At 44.6% G+C, this 15,417-nt stretch overlaps 2 protein-coding genes across 2 annotated transcripts in view; one reads left to right on the forward strand and one right to left on the reverse strand.

The window, feature by feature from the left end:
• The window catches only part of sap18 (Sin3A-associated protein), an 81,285-nt gene extending 72,767 nt beyond the window's left edge, over positions 1-8,518 (reverse strand). Inside the window, exon 1 of the mRNA XM_078402437.1 lies at positions 8,432-8,518. Within this exon, the coding sequence (XP_078258563.1) occupies positions 8,432-8,503 (72 nt within the window). The 5' untranslated portion in view covers positions 8,504-8,518. The remainder of the gene's footprint in view (positions 1-8,431) is intronic.
• Positions 8,519-8,619: 101 nt separating this feature from the next.
• xpo4 (exportin 4) overlaps positions 8,620-15,417 on the forward strand; it is a 100,200-nt gene continuing 93,402 nt past the window's right edge. Inside the window, exon 1 of the mRNA XM_078402434.1 lies at positions 8,620-8,694. Within this exon, the coding sequence (XP_078258560.1) occupies positions 8,629-8,694 (66 nt within the window). The 5' untranslated portion in view covers positions 8,620-8,628. The remainder of the gene's footprint in view (positions 8,695-15,417) is intronic.

Raw genomic sequence — 15,417 nt, forward strand, 5'->3', positions numbered from 1 at the left:
GAGAGTTTGCCTGACCCGCTGAGTTACTCTAACATTTTGTGTCTATCTTCGGTGTAAACCTGCACCTGCAGTTCCTTCCTATATAGAAGTAGTGTGGTCAACATATACTCTGTGGATCGAAGAGCCTGTTTCTATACTGTATCTTTATTGTGACCAAAATCACTGATTGATGACCATCTCATTTAACTGGCCACCTACTTTGTTTCGCAATGCCACAAATTGGGATAATGTAAATGCTTTGATCTGGGATGTACCTTAATATTTGTTGCTCCTTCTGAAAGGATGTGCCTTGAAATTGACACAATGACAAATAGATTAAATGGCATTATAAAAGCTCGCTTTATTACATTCAATGATTGTATCATCTCTTATAGCTCATTAAATATAAAATGTAACACAAACTGGAATGACTGAAGAATGGCTTTTGGTTTGCATCAGTAGCCAATCTCAGAAAAGGAGCCGTCAAGAACATTACATTTAATTTGGAACAGATTGCAATCTAGTGCCACCTGCTGGAAATGTGAAAAATGACTGGCAACTCCTCTGGAATCAAATAAAGTGTTGACACTTGGGAGTAATTTTCAAACCTTGTTCTGATTATAAATCTTGCCAACTTGGCACACACATGAAGAAATGCTCAGAAAACCTGCAATCTAATTGTATTATACAGTCCCTGGAGTTATATTCCAAATAATGTAGAACAGAATCTGCCTCGTTTTATCTCTCCTCATTACATGACTGGAGATAAAATGAGCATATAATAGTCCCCAATTGATTTTCCCTAATGTTTGATGCTCAGGCAATTATTTAATCCAAGTGCAGTAAAATAAAAAAATCCCCCTTATTTTCTGAAAAAACCCCAAAACAAATTGAATGGAGGGATAAGAGCTGGTTTTGGCATCATGTTCAGAACAATGTGAGCGGAAGGGCCTGTTCCCATGCAGTACTGTTTTATGTTTACCACAGATTAGAATATTACAATTAAATATTTTAATTTTAGATCTCACAAAGCTAGAAAATGGAGTTAAGTAAGATGCTGCACATAAGAAATTAATTGTTCTGTTTTAGGGCATATGACAATAAAATACTCTTGACTCTTGAATGAACTTGCTTGAACAGGGAATAGTCAACAACTGGATGTTCAGGAGTTGAGACTCCCTTCACCCAGAGTTGTGAATCTGTGGAATTCATGCAGAGTTGTGAATCTGTGGAATTCTCTGTCACAGAAGGCAGTGGAGGCCAATTCACTGGATGTTTTCAAGAAAGAGTTAGATTTAGCTCTTAGGGCTAGGGGAATCAAGCGATATGGGGAAAAGCCAGAACGGGGTACTGATTTTGGATGATCAGCCATGATCATATTGAATGGCCGAATGGCCTACTCTTGCACCTATTTTCTATGTTTCTAAGTATACCAGGCATCTTCTTCCCTTCAGAATTAAAGCAAGTCATTCTAAATACCAAGCAATTGCCAAAGAAATTAGAGTCAGAGCCATACGGCACGGAAAATGGCTCTTTGGCCCAACTTGCCCATGTCTACCAGATGCCCCATCTGTTAGTCCCACCATCCCACATTTAACCCATATCCCTCTAAACAGTTCCCGTCCATACATCTGTCCAAATGTCTTTAAGTGTTGTTATTGTACCTGCCTCAACTACCTCCTCTGGCAGTTAATTCCATTTACCCACCACACTGATTTTTTTTACCCAAGGCCAACATTTTCTGCACAGAAAAGTTGTCCCTCAGGTTCCTCTGAAATCTTTCCCCTCTCACTTTAAATCTATGTCTTCTGGTTGCTGATAAGTTGGAGAAACAAATCAAATTTTCTTACATCTGCCTTGTGGTATACCTTTGTAAGAATTATCTAATTGTTTCACTCCCATGTCTGTCTTCATTATCCTCAAATTATTATTTCTGATTTCCTTCTTTGATGGTCAACAGCAACATTGGTAAAACAGCAAGAATTGGCAACCGTAAACATTGCTTATCTGCAGAACCTGGAAATTGATGTTGAAGATGGTAGAACTTAAGAAAGCACCAAGGTATGGTTGCAGATCCCAAGGAGCGAGACCATATTTGAGTTATTGGTAAATAGTTTCCTAATACACCAACAGGTGCTCCATCAAGTACTTTCTCAATTTTTCATTCAACTTGTTGGAGAAAAATTGTAAGTTAATGTGAGATTGGGAGATATTCTCCCAAAATATGCTCCACCCCCCATTGATTTTAATATTAACAATGAATTTCTGGCAATTGCCTATTTAATTAAGTGGCTCCTTGGCAATGACAGAAGTTCATGATCAGAAAAAAAACTGTGTTTCCTCCGAGTGCTCCGGTTTCTTGTCATATCCCAGTGACATGTGTTTGTAGTTTAATTGGTTTCTGTAAATTGTGTAGTGAATGGATGAGAGAGTGGAATAACATAGATCTAATATGAATGCGTGATCAATGGCCGGCATAGACTAGAGGACCTGTTTTCATGCTCTCTAAACTAAACAGATAGTGAATATTGAAAACTACTTTGTCCATTTTCGCATCAACATAAAGGGCCAGAAGTAGTTCTAATATTCTCTGCCCTGTTGAGTACTACTTTGACTTCTTCACTTGCATATTGTTGTACAAAAGAATGAATATTTCAGGGATCGAACACCAATGTATCTGACCTCCTGCTTTGCAGCTTTATTCTCTTGGGTTCAGTGGTGGTTCCCATTCATCCTGAGCTGAGGGGCTGGATGCATTGTGTGTATGGTCACTAAGATTGCACTGAGTTACGAGCAACAACCACAGGATGGTTCACCTGTGTTTAAAAAAAACAGAAAACTTATTTTTGTTTATTTCACTTTATTTTCATATTTTAAAGTTGTTTATTGTAATGAATTATTTATTTTTGAAAATGTTCTTATTGGCTGCTTTTGATCATGTAGAGGTGCGTTGCGATCTAGGCAAGACAGAAATGAAGGATCGCTACCATTCTGTCCATCGAGACTACTCCACTATTCAATCATGGCTGATCAATTTTTCCCTCTCAACCCCATTCTCCTGCCCATAACCTTTGACACTCTTACTAATCAAGAACCTATAAATCTCCGCTTTAATAGTAGCCAATGACTTGGCCTCCACAGCTGTCTATGGCAATGAATTCCACAGCTTCACCACCATCGCCCGGTGCGGCGCGGCCGCGGGACTTTCCATCGCCCGGTGCGGCTCGGCCGCGTGGACTTTCCATCTCCTTGCGGGGGCTGTGCGGGTCGGTCGCCTCGGTAGGGGTCGAGTTGTCTGTACGTGGGAGGGGCATGGGGGAAGAGAGAGGGGAAGTTTTTGGCCTCCATCACAGTGAGGGGGTGTTTGGAGTCACTGTGATGGATGTTTGTGTTGGGGTTGTGTCTTGTGTTTTTGTACTGCTGGCTAAGTAATCTCGTTCCGTAAGGAATGACAAATAAAGCTATTTTGGATTTGGATTTTTCTGGCTGAAGAAATTCCTCCTTACCTCCATTGGTGATGGAAGTGATGGGAAAGGAATGTGAAGTACAAGACCAGCATACTTGCAACATCAGAGATTCGGGTTCGATCCTGCCTACGGTTGCTGTCTGTATGGAGCTTGTACATTCTCTGTGACCCCGTGGGGTTTCCCCAGTGCTCTGGTTTCCTCTTACACTCCAAAGACATACAGGTTTATAGGTTAATTTGGCTTTGGTAAAAATTATAAATTGCCCCAAATGTTGTAAGATAGTGCTAGTGTTTGGGGATTGTTGGTCGGCGTCCACTTGGTGGCCTGAAGGGCCTGTTTCTGCACTGTACCTCTAAAGTAAACTAAACCAAATTAGGCAGATGGGAACAATGGGGGGAAGAAGGGATCCGATGGTAGGACGGAGTGAGTGGTTTTGACATCTATCCTCACCGATTTATGATCTCTGGGTGGGGTAGTTGAGGATCCAATTACAGTGGGGGAGGCTGACTCCTTGGTCCAGGAGTTTGGAACTGAATTTTGTTGGGATTCTGGTGTTGAAGGCAGAGATAAACAGGAGTCTGACATAGGAATCCTTGTAATTTAGACGTTTCAGCAATAACTGTGGGGCCAGGGAGATGGCATATTCTGTGGACCTATAGGGACGGTAGGAACACTGCAGTAGATCAAGGCTGTCTGGGAGGCTGAAGTTGATGTGCATCATGACTTGCCTCTCAAAGCCCATCATGATGGTAGATGTCAGAGTCATTGGGCGGTAAACATTAAAGCATGTTACCTTGCTTTTCTCTGGCAGGGTTAATACGGGACGTCTCAAAGCAGATGGAAACTTCAAAATGGAGTAGGGAGAGGTTAAAGATGTCTGTGAGCACTCCTCCCAGCTGGTCCCGAGGACGCAGCCGGGGACTCCGTCGGACCACTTTCTTTCCGTGAATTCACTCTCGGGAAGGCCGATTAGAGATCTGCAATGACAATGGGTACAGGCGCACCCAAGACTGTCAGAGCAGGTGACGTGATTCTCCTAACCTTTTAGTCAAAGAGATTATAGATGCATCAAGCTCATTTGGGAGGGACATATTGCTGCTATCGATATTGCCCATCTTGAGTTTATGGCCTGTTCTAGCATGCTTGCTTTGGAATGGGTGTCTGATTGGTTATCCCAGGACTAGCTTTGTCCAGAATTCTCTCTTGGCACACTTGATGACTTTGTGAAGGTCGACTTGAACTTCATCTGGGAATGGACCTCACGGTTGGGGAACACTCACATTGGCTTCTTTGGCACATGTTCCTCTGCGCACCTACTGACGAAGTCTCTGATGGCAATGGCAAAGTCACTTAGGCTGGCCAGAGTCCCTGAATAGATACAAAGAAGGAATTTTTCAGCAAATCATGTGGCATCTGTGGGGAGAATAATCACGATAAAGAATTTGGGACATGACCTTGCATCAGAATTAGCTAGTTCTAACACTGTCTAGTTTATCTGAAATTGTGAATTCAACCGAGACTCCAAAAGGCTTGCAACATGCCCCAACAGAAGTGTTTTTACTTTATGTTTATATTGGGCTTTGTCAACACAGTGTAGGACTGAGATCACAGAGAACTGGATGGGGAATTAAAGTGACAGCTGATAGATGGTCACTCTTGAGAACTGTATGATATGCTCTGCAAAGCATTTACCTAATTTGGATTTTGTATCTCCAATGCAGAAGAGCCCTCATCAAGTGCAACGCTTTGCCTGCCCAGACTGCTTAGAAGAGCAGTAAGTGGGCTGGAGACACAAGTGGCTGCAAATGCTGGAATCCTGAACAAAAAATAAACTGCTGGAAGAACTCGGCAGGTCAGGAAGCATATATGGACAAAATGAACATGCAATATTTCAGGTCAGGACCCTTCTTCAACTAAAGGAGAGTCCTGACCCAAAACATCAATAGATGTTGCCTGGGCTGCTAAGTTCCTCCAGCAGTTTGTTTTTTGAGATAAGTGGATTGCTGCATTTTACAATTATAGGATGTATTTTCAAACTTCTTCTGTCCTGAACACATCTTCTATTTACACTCATTCACCAAAAAATCTATAATTATAATCATTTATTTCTCCTGGTTTCATCACCAGTGTCTGTCCTATCACAGGCATTCTCTTTGCTCTTTGCACCCTTCCCTTTCACTGCATATTAAAACGGACTTTGTTTTCCAGTTCTGATAGACTATGGACCTGAAATGCCAGATCCGTTTAATCTTTCTACTCTGAAGAAAGGTCCTGAACCCGAAACGTCGTCTAAGCATTCCCTCCAGATATGCCATGACACGATACGATAGAACTTTATTCATCACCAGAGGGAAATTGGTCTTCCAACATTCACAACACACAAGGTAGACACAAAATGCTGGAGTAACTCAGCGGGTCAGGCAGCATCTCGGGTGAGAAGGAATGGGTTACGTTTCGGGTCGAGACCCTTCTTCGAACTGAAAACACAACAAGGTACACGAAAACTTTTGAAATTAAAATTAAAAGTGAAAAAAAAAGACAAGCGACTGTTGGCTGGCTGTCGCGTGCGCAGCGCTTTAACCAGAATGAACTAACAAACAAACAAAAGCTTATCCCCTGGGCAGAGGATTCTAAAACTAGAGTGCCCTCCCCCCTTCCCCCACACCAGGTCCCCCTTTGTTCTCCCACCATCCCTCACGGCAGTCCCCCCATGCTGGGTCCCCATTGTTTTCCCTTCCCCCCCTCACGCTCATCGACCGTTAATCACGGGTCGATCGCGAGGCCCCACCGCCATCAAGGTCCCCGCTGCCGCCGAGGCCCCACAGCCGCGCGGGCGGCCTGACTCGCTGAATTTCTCCAGCACTTTGTTTTGCTCAAGATTCCAGCATCTGCATTTCCTTGTATCTCTCTAGAAGCTGCCTGACTTGCTCAGTATTTCCAGCATTTTCTGTTCTTGTACTCATTGGAAAATTTAGATGGCCTTTGCATCTCTATGTCATGCAAGGTTGTCAAATTTCATAAATGAATGAATATATTTTTGATTGACAGCATGTAGCATCTAAGGTTCTGAACAACATAGATGAGCTAACCGGAGAGTTTTAGAAAAAAACGTTATCCTCCTCACTGATATGTCAGAGAAATGGGGGTGGGCTGGAAGTAAAGTCCACGCGGAATGTTGTTCACTAATGGCTTTAGAAAATGTTATAAATGTGTGGGGATATCCTACAGAAATGCAGGGTGTATAATTTGAACTTTCTCAAATTGGAAAGTATTTAGTTTAGAGAACAGTTCGGAACAGGCACTTTGGCCCACCGAGTCCATGCTGACCATCGATCACCTATTCCGCACTAGTTCCACGTTATCCCACTTTCGCATCCATTCTCTATGCATTAGGGACAATCTATTTTAGAGGCCAATTAACCTACAAAACCACACATCATCTAAAGGAAACCCATGTGGACCCAGGGAAAACGCGCTGCTTCGAATAGGTAGTCAGCATCCTCAAAAACACATGCCACTCTGGCCATGCTCTCATTTCACTCTTACCATCAGGAAGGTATAGGGGATTGCACGGCAGGCGAGGTCACGACCCCTGACCTGTACTGTTGCCACGCAACGCCTACTGGGGGGCACGCTGTGTACTGCAGGCAATCACTTACAGTGCAACGCTTGCTTAGTACAGTACAGTGCAGTGCTGTACTGCACTAAGTAGTCTTTTTCTTCTATTTTATGTTTGGAACGACTTCTGTTGTGGAACAATTTGTCAGTCCTAATTTGAGAGGGTGTTGCAGTTGAATGTTGCGGCTGCACTTTGCTGCAGCTCGGCCTCACCCGTGCTCTCCCATCAGCGCGTCTCCAGCTCCCTCCCAGCACTCCGAGTGTCCCGACACCTCTCCCGTTCCTGCGCTCCTCCAGGCTCGGCGCCCCTGCTCCGCGCCTCGCTTCCTGCGGTTCTTTGGCCCCTCGCCGTTTCTGCTGGCCCTCCAGCCCTTCTCCCTGCTCGCCATCTCCATCAGCCGGGCTCTCTTTCCACTTGGGGAACACCTCGAGGCTGAGGCCACCTAGTAGAGCCGTGGCCTGGTCCTCCGCCTCGGCTCCCAGCGTCCAGCCCAGCTCTCGCTGCTGCTCGGCCTCTCCCCGGTCCTTTTGGGGCTCGACACTCCGCTCTGCTCCTCCTCCAAGGCCGTCGAGCACAGCCTGGGCCCTTCGCCCTCAGGCGGGTCGTCTACCTCCAGCTCTCGCTGCTTCTGCCCCTGTAGACCTCCAGGTCCCTCGGCTCGGGTTCTTCCCACTGCTCTTCTCCCAGCTCGCTCAACCCCGTCCTTTCCTCCTCCTCCTCCTCTTCTTCAACTATAGCTTCTTCCTAACAACATCAGGCTCTCTACTGACCTTGATGACTCGGGTAGGGAGGTTTGTTTCAAGAGTTTGTTTTCAAGAGTTAGATTTAGCTCTTAGGGCTAAAGGAATCAAGGGATATGGGGAAAAAGCAGGAACGGGGTACTGATTTTAGATTATCAGCCATGATCATATTGAATGGCGGTGCTGGCTCGACGGGCCGAATGGCCTACTCATGCACCTATTTTTCTACGTTTCTATGGACATTTAGTGGTTGCACTAAGGACTGTGAAATTTGTTGCACTGGTATTGGGGTTATTACTTTAATTTTTGTTTATTATATGCTACCTGTGTGTTGTGTTTACAGGCCCGTTATGCTGCTCCAATTAAGAATTTCAATTGTCCCGTTGTCGGTACATATAACAATTAAACACTCTTGACACATAGATAATATATGATAAACAAAAAAAAGTTAACAAACACAATACTAGTGCAACTAAAAAACGAAGTGCTAACCCGGAGCTCAAGCACTCCCGGGGTGATTCACTCCGTTGCCGTCGGATGATAGTCCACATGTGGGTACCGAGTCCATTCACAAAATCTTCCGAAAACAACAAATAACAAGAGCGGCAGGGGTGTCGACATCTCACCCGTAATCGCACACGCGTTGTTTGGGCTGTCTGCGGTCCCCGAGTCATGGCCTGCGATCGCGCGAGCGGCATCACCCGTCCGCGGACCGGACCGGACCGGACCAACCCGGCTCGCCCCGCCCGACCCGCTCGCCCCGGCCCGGCCACCCGTCCGCCCGTCCCACAACCCCCCGCGCGGCGCGTCACCGAGCGAGACCATGATGGCGGCTCATCATGCACCAGAAGTGATAGCACAGCTGGAAAGCGCAGCCAAAGTTTTAATGGTAAGGGCTCGCTTTCCTCGCCTGTTTGCCGGACTACCTCGGGGCCTTCTGGGCTTAGCTCCGGCGGCCCTGGGGTTCCGGGGGTTGGAAGGATGGGGGATGAAAGGCGGTGCGTGGCGCAGTGCCCCAGCTTCAATTCTCCACCCGGGAATGCCTTGGGTTCTGCTCACCCCATCTCATCCCTGCCCAACTCCTCTTGCGTTTAATCAAGCGTGGCGTGACCTGCACCCTTCTTTAGAAAGGCACATTCGATTTAAATGCGATAACTATTGATGTCCAAGTATATCGTTTGCTCTGGTTATCGCTGGGGTTCTTAGTTTCCTTTAAAGATTTATTTATTTATTTTGGAAGAGTTGGAATGCAATGTAACCTGACAAGTGAGATCGGTACGTTTTGCCATCTTTTCTGCACAATGGGATAATGATGGCTAAATTAAACTTCTAGTTCTCCAGTTGAGCTTTAAAATGGCGTGTTGGTTCTTGGTGAATACCCTCTCAGGTACACCACAGTGATGGTTAGGAAGAAGTAAAGATGTATTACTATTTTCTGTAAACGCTGGATTTAATTTATTCACTGGTACAAAAGTTGTGAAATAGAAGCTTTAATTTACATAATATAAAGTCATAAAGGATTTGGTACATTTTTGAACCGTTTAGTAAGAATTAGAATTCAAAGTAGATGAATAATTTCCTTTTCTTTTGAATGAGGGAGAGCAAACATCTTAGGAGCACATGCTTGTGACACTCACTTGCTGCATGGTAACAGTCTTTATAAAAAAAAACATTTTTAAGTGAATGCAGAAATAACATTGTTTAAATTTAAATCATAACTTTTCATAATTTGAAATGGTTACCTGTAATACAGTGTTGACTTATTTGTATATTGTAAAAGTTATTTTAAGTTTATGGACTGTTTTATTTTTAGTTCACCAGTTTCTTTCCTACCTTACCATCAGGGAGAGATTGAATTGTGCATATTGTTGTTCATCCTCCATCTGAATTGTCCTTTGGGTCAACTATTTGGGTGGATTATTTGAATATTTATTTCATTGTTTATTTATTATATATCATTATTTATTTTCCTGTGGCACCTGTTTATGTCCAACTGTGATGTTTAATTATGTATGGAGGAACTGCAGATGCTGGTTTAAACTAAAGATAGACACAGAAAGCTGGAGAAATTCAGACAGCATCTCTGGAGAAAAGGAATAGGTGACTTTTCAGGCCAAGACTCTTCAGGCTGAGAGTCAGGGGAAAGGGAAACGAGAGATATAGAACAAATGAATGAAAGATATGCAAAAAGTAACAATGAGAAAGGAAACAAGCCATTGTTTGAAGAAGGGTCTCGATCCAAAATGTCACCCATTCCTTCTCTCCAGAGATGCTGCCTGCCCGCTGAGTTACTCCAGCATTTTGTGTCTACAGGCCATTGTTAGCTGTGTGCTAGTTTATGTTTTGGGACATCAGGATTGTGAAATACACAATTTAAATGCAGATTCTTTCAATTGGCCTTTAATCAAATGTAATTGAGAGTATGTTTCCTTATTCTATTTTTTGTAAAATTTGTCAATATTTGGAGGCCTGGAACTGAGCCTAAAATCAATAAGATCATTACCATATACGAGTACAGTCCTGGATTAAGTACAGAACGCATAGAAACAGCCCACTAAGTCCAAATGTAAGAGTTGCCAGGGTTTTGGTGCCATTTTCAAGTCCCAGCTGCAGCTGGCCATAGAGGCCCGTTGCAGCCATCGCCTCCACCCAGATTGCCAGCAAATCATTGTTCCTCTCGTTCAGCCTTCGTGCCGCAGGGGTGCCTCCTGCAACTGACCTTGAGTGGAAGATAAAGACCCCTCCATTTTACGGGGGTCTACAACACTGAATGTTTCAATATAGTTCCTGAGCTGAGGAATTACATTTTTTCAGAAACTTCTTTAAACATCCTTTGACCTTTCTTGCCCAATCTTTCTTCTGCTTGAAACGTCACTCAGATATTAATAAAAATAATTTAGGCTAAATGCATGTGTAAAACTAATTTAACAAGAACACTGATCATTGAAATCACTCTTCCAGCTGGTTTGTTTGTTGTTATTATGTCATTAAAGTACACCAGCACAAACTTTAATTTCCAACACCTGGAATTCTATTACATCAGAGTTGCCTTGCTGTACTTCCACCGCAAAGTTAAACTGCCGTATATTCCACAAAAACCTTTTTAGTGAAGAATGGATTGTCCCTCAGCATTGAATTCTAGATTCTTGGACTTATCAACAATACTTTCTGTATTGGTCTAAACTTTAACTAACAGTTGGCACATAACCTTTAGGTAATTTTGGATCTTCTAAGAGCCATCACTGTTATGCTTGTGACTTGGAAACTGGTTCATCTGGTTCTTCAACTTCAGTCGTAGACTTGTTCCTGGCTTGAATTTCTGGGCCTTGCACCTCTCTATAATCTGGATCGAGGATCTCAAACTTCTGCAGCAGTTCTCAGGCTAGAATATCTGGATTTTATTTGTCTGTGACTGATCTCAGAAATATGACATGCATATCATCACCATCATCATCAGAGGCTGGATTCTGGTTTGCCTATGGGAGCTTAATTCTGATTCTGATTCTGATAATAAAGGCTATTCTGATTCTGGGAGCTTAATTCTAGCCACGGCAACATTGGACCATCATATTTTCTTTTACAATACAATACAATCTTTATTGTCATTGTACAAGTACAACGAGATTAAGAATTTATTGCTGGCAATTAATATTTTTTCTACTAGGGTAGTACAATGGTGCAGCAATCCAAGTTTGATTTAGATTTTAGATTTAGAGATACAGCGCAGAAACAGGCCCTTCAGCCCACCGGGTCCGCGCCGCCCAGCGATCACTGCACATTAACACTATCCTACACCCATTAGGGACAATTTTTTCATTTGCCCAGCAAACCTGCATGTCTTTGGGGTGTGGGAGGAAACCGAAGATCTTGGAGAAAACCCACACAGGTCACGGGGAGAATGTACAAACTCCATACAGTATAGCACCCATAGTCAGGATCGAACCCGAGTCTCCGGCGCTGCATTCGCTGTAAGGCAGCAACTCAACCGCCGCACCACCTCAAACCATCCTGATATCCAGTGGTTTTGCGTGCATCTATATGGCTTTCTCCCTGGTGCTTTAGTTTTCTGTCACATCCGAAGACCTGTTGATTACAATTGACCACTGTGAATTTGTCCCAAGTGTACATGGGTGGTGAGCAACACCTTGAAGCTCTCCGTGCTAAAGTCTCGGCACGGAACAACCTGCGTTGCTTGGCCGGATCTTCATGGGGCGCCAGGACATCTACTCTCCGAACCAGTGCTCTTGCACTCGTGTACAGCGCTGCTGAGTACGTCGCCCCAGCATGGTGCCGCAGCGTTCATACTAGCAAGCTAGACGCCACCCTCAACGACACCATGCGGATCATCACTGGCTGCCTACACCCTACTGCAATGGATCTCCTGCCGGTGCTCGCAGGTATCGCACCCGCCAAGCTTCACAGAGAGTTCTTCACTCATAGGCTGGTGTGTAAGGCCCCATCGGACGCCAAACATCCTTTGCACCACGTCGCCCAGGATTCACAGCAACTGGGACTTCAACGCCTGTCATCTCGTCGCCCTTTCTCCCGTCATGCAGCGACCCTCTGTGGCTCCGGTTTCAACATGCTAGGAGCATGGAGAACCAGCTGGGAACAGACATAGCGACCTCCTCAATTCACTGTCGCACCGAACACCACAGCCCCACCCAGCTCGGACATGCCTCGCAAAGAGTGGGTCGCCCTGAACCGGCTCCGCACAGGGGTTGACCGGTTCAACGCCAACATGCATCGTTGGGGGTTGCGTTCATCAGCAGCCTGCATGTGTGGAGCAGACCAGCAAACAACGCAGCACGTCATTTTCTACTGCACTATCCACCGTCCCCCTGGTGGAGGGGTAGACCTCAAGGCACTCGACAACAGCACATTACACTGGCTGCAGCGCCTGGAGGGTGTTACATAATTCTGCTGCCTCAAAAGCAAGAAGAAGAAGATGCATGGTGAGAAGAACTATTGACATGTGAGGGAGGTTTAGGGAAATAAATAGGGGGATGGGGGTTGATATAATTGCTCTGAGGATTGACTGACTTGCTGCTGTATGTCATAAAATGAGAAATTCTCCAGCCCTGTGCAACATTTTCTTTTCTCAGAAGCATGTACATTTTGGCTACCATTCCAGACCACCACTTCTGTTCCCATTTTGTGTCTGAAGAAGGGTCTCGACCTGAAATGTCATCTGTTCCTTTTCTCCAGAGATGCTTTCTGACCTGCTGAGTTGTTTTGTGTCTATCTTCTTTTATTTACCTTTTTGTTTGTCTTGGACTTTTCTCTCCTTATTGTGCCTCCTTTCATTTCATCTCACTGGGGAATTCTGCTTTCCAATTCCTATCCTAACTCACTGTACAATCTTCCTACTCTGCAGCTGTGGTTGCATACATAACTGCATTCTGGAGCTTTTCATGTTCTGGTCCATGTTGATTCATTCCCTCTGGTGTCTGAGCTCACTACTCTCGCTCTCCGACTATGTAAACATCCTAACATATTCTCAGCACGTTGCTTCTCTTTGAATTGTTACTTCTAACGTTTTCCTTGGCTCACATCTATTCCCATATAGGTGCTGCCCATCTTATGTATCAGTTCTACTAAAATCCAAGAACAAGTGCTATGAATGTGGGGCGGCACGGTGGCACAGTGGTAGAGTTACTGCCTTGCAGCACCAAAGACCCAGGTTCAACCCTGACAACAGGTGCTGTCTGTACGGAGTTTGTACGTTCTCCCTGTGGCTGCGTGGTTTCAAACGCTGAGGTAGCAAAGGGTGGTCATGTTGGGGGTGTCTTTCATCCTCTGATTGTCTGAGCCATTCTTTTTGACTGACTACAGCTCTTCTGATTCCAGGAGATATTGTCCAGTAGGTAGATGTTGTCAGTCTTGGTAGGTTTCATGCATCCACTGATGCAGCGACAGCTTGTGTTTAGCGCAGGATCAATCTTCCTTGCATGAGCTGAGCGCTCCCATACTGCGCATGCATACTTGGCAGTGGAGAAGCAGAGAGCCAGAGCTGTTGATCGAATGGTTTTAGAATTTGCTCCCCATTTTGAGATACTCAGCTTGCTAAGACGAACATTTCTGGAACTGACTTTTCCTTTAAGCTTGGTGATATGTGCTTTGTAGGTCAGAGATCGATCAAGAGTTACACCGAGATAGACTGGACTGTCACAGTGCTCCAATCTGACTCCATTCCATGTGATCTTCAACCTTCGATTTGCATACTTGTTCTTCAAGTGGAAAGCGCAGACTTAGATGGATTGACTCTCAGGTGATTCTCTTTGTAGTATGAGGACAGGTTGACTAACGCCTCACACAGAGTAGCTTCTGCCTCGAGGAAGTCAACACTTTGGGTTGTAATACACATGTCATCTGCATAAATGAAACTCCTGGTGTTGGATTGGATAGTCTGGTCGTTAACATAGATATTGAACAAGGTGGGTGCCAGGCCACTTCCTTTAGCGAGGCCGTTTTTCTGCCTGCGCCAGCGACTTTTCTTTCCTGACAGTTCGACAAAGAAGCGTCTGTTTTCAACTAGAGTCTTCACCACACCACACAATGTATCCATCTGCAGGTTGGAAAAAGTCTTGATTATAGTCAATTAAGTGCTGGACAAAGTGCTGGAGTAACTCAGCCGGTCAGGCAACCTCTCTGGAGAACATGGATAGACAACGTTTCCGGTTGTCAGATTGTTTGGAGGAATGGATGAGGTGGAAAGAAAGCTGGAAGAGTGAAGGGGCAGGTTAAAGATGGAGTCAAGTGAAAAGGGGGAGGGGGGGGGGGGTGGTGGTGATAGGCCAACCAGAGATGAAAAAAACACGTGCGACAAAAGGAATGAAGAGTTGCAAATTATAAAGCTAGTGGAAGGAATATGGGTGAAAGGGGATGGGGAGGTGAGAAATAGATGCAAGTCCGGGTGGAGGGAAAAGAAAGGCGAGCTGGGTTGTAGTTACCTAAAATTGGAGAATTCAATGTTCATACCGTTGGATTGTTTGATCCTGACCATGGTGTTGTCTGTACGGAATTTGTACATTCTCCCTGTGACCGCATGGGAACGTCCATATTTGCAGATTAATTGGCTTTTGTAAATTGTTCCTAGTGTGTAGGATAGAGCTAGTGTATGGGGTGATTGCTGGTCGGCGTGGACTCGGTGGGCCGAATGACCTGTTTCCACTCTGTATTTCAGAAGTTTAAAGTCTAAATCTAGAGCAAAAAACAGGTTTCTGAGGAAATCAGTGGGTTGAGTAGCACCTGTGAATGGAAATGGATGGTCAGCTTCTCGGGTGGTGAACTTTTATCTGAGGTGGGCTGTGCCCTTACTTTTGGAATTTTTCCATGTGTGATATCTGGCACAGTTTGTTCCTGGATAAAATTGTGACAGCAGACTTAAAACCAGTCTGACTAAATTCTTAACATATTCGATGATAATTACTTTTTTAGTTGGCCAGTAGATGTGAATCAAGGATAAATCAGTCCTTGGGTCACATCGCAGAAGCAAACCTTTCGGCCCATTGACCATAAAGCACCCATTTATATATTTTTTAAAAAGGACACAAAGTGCTGGAGGTCAGGTCAGGCAGCATCTCTGGAGAACATGGACAGGTTCGTTGTT

This window comes from Rhinoraja longicauda, chromosome 7 (assembly GCF_053455715.1).
Source record: "Rhinoraja longicauda isolate Sanriku21f chromosome 7, sRhiLon1.1, whole genome shotgun sequence".
NCBI classification, from domain to species: domain Eukaryota; kingdom Metazoa; phylum Chordata; class Chondrichthyes; order Rajiformes; family Arhynchobatidae; genus Rhinoraja; species Rhinoraja longicauda.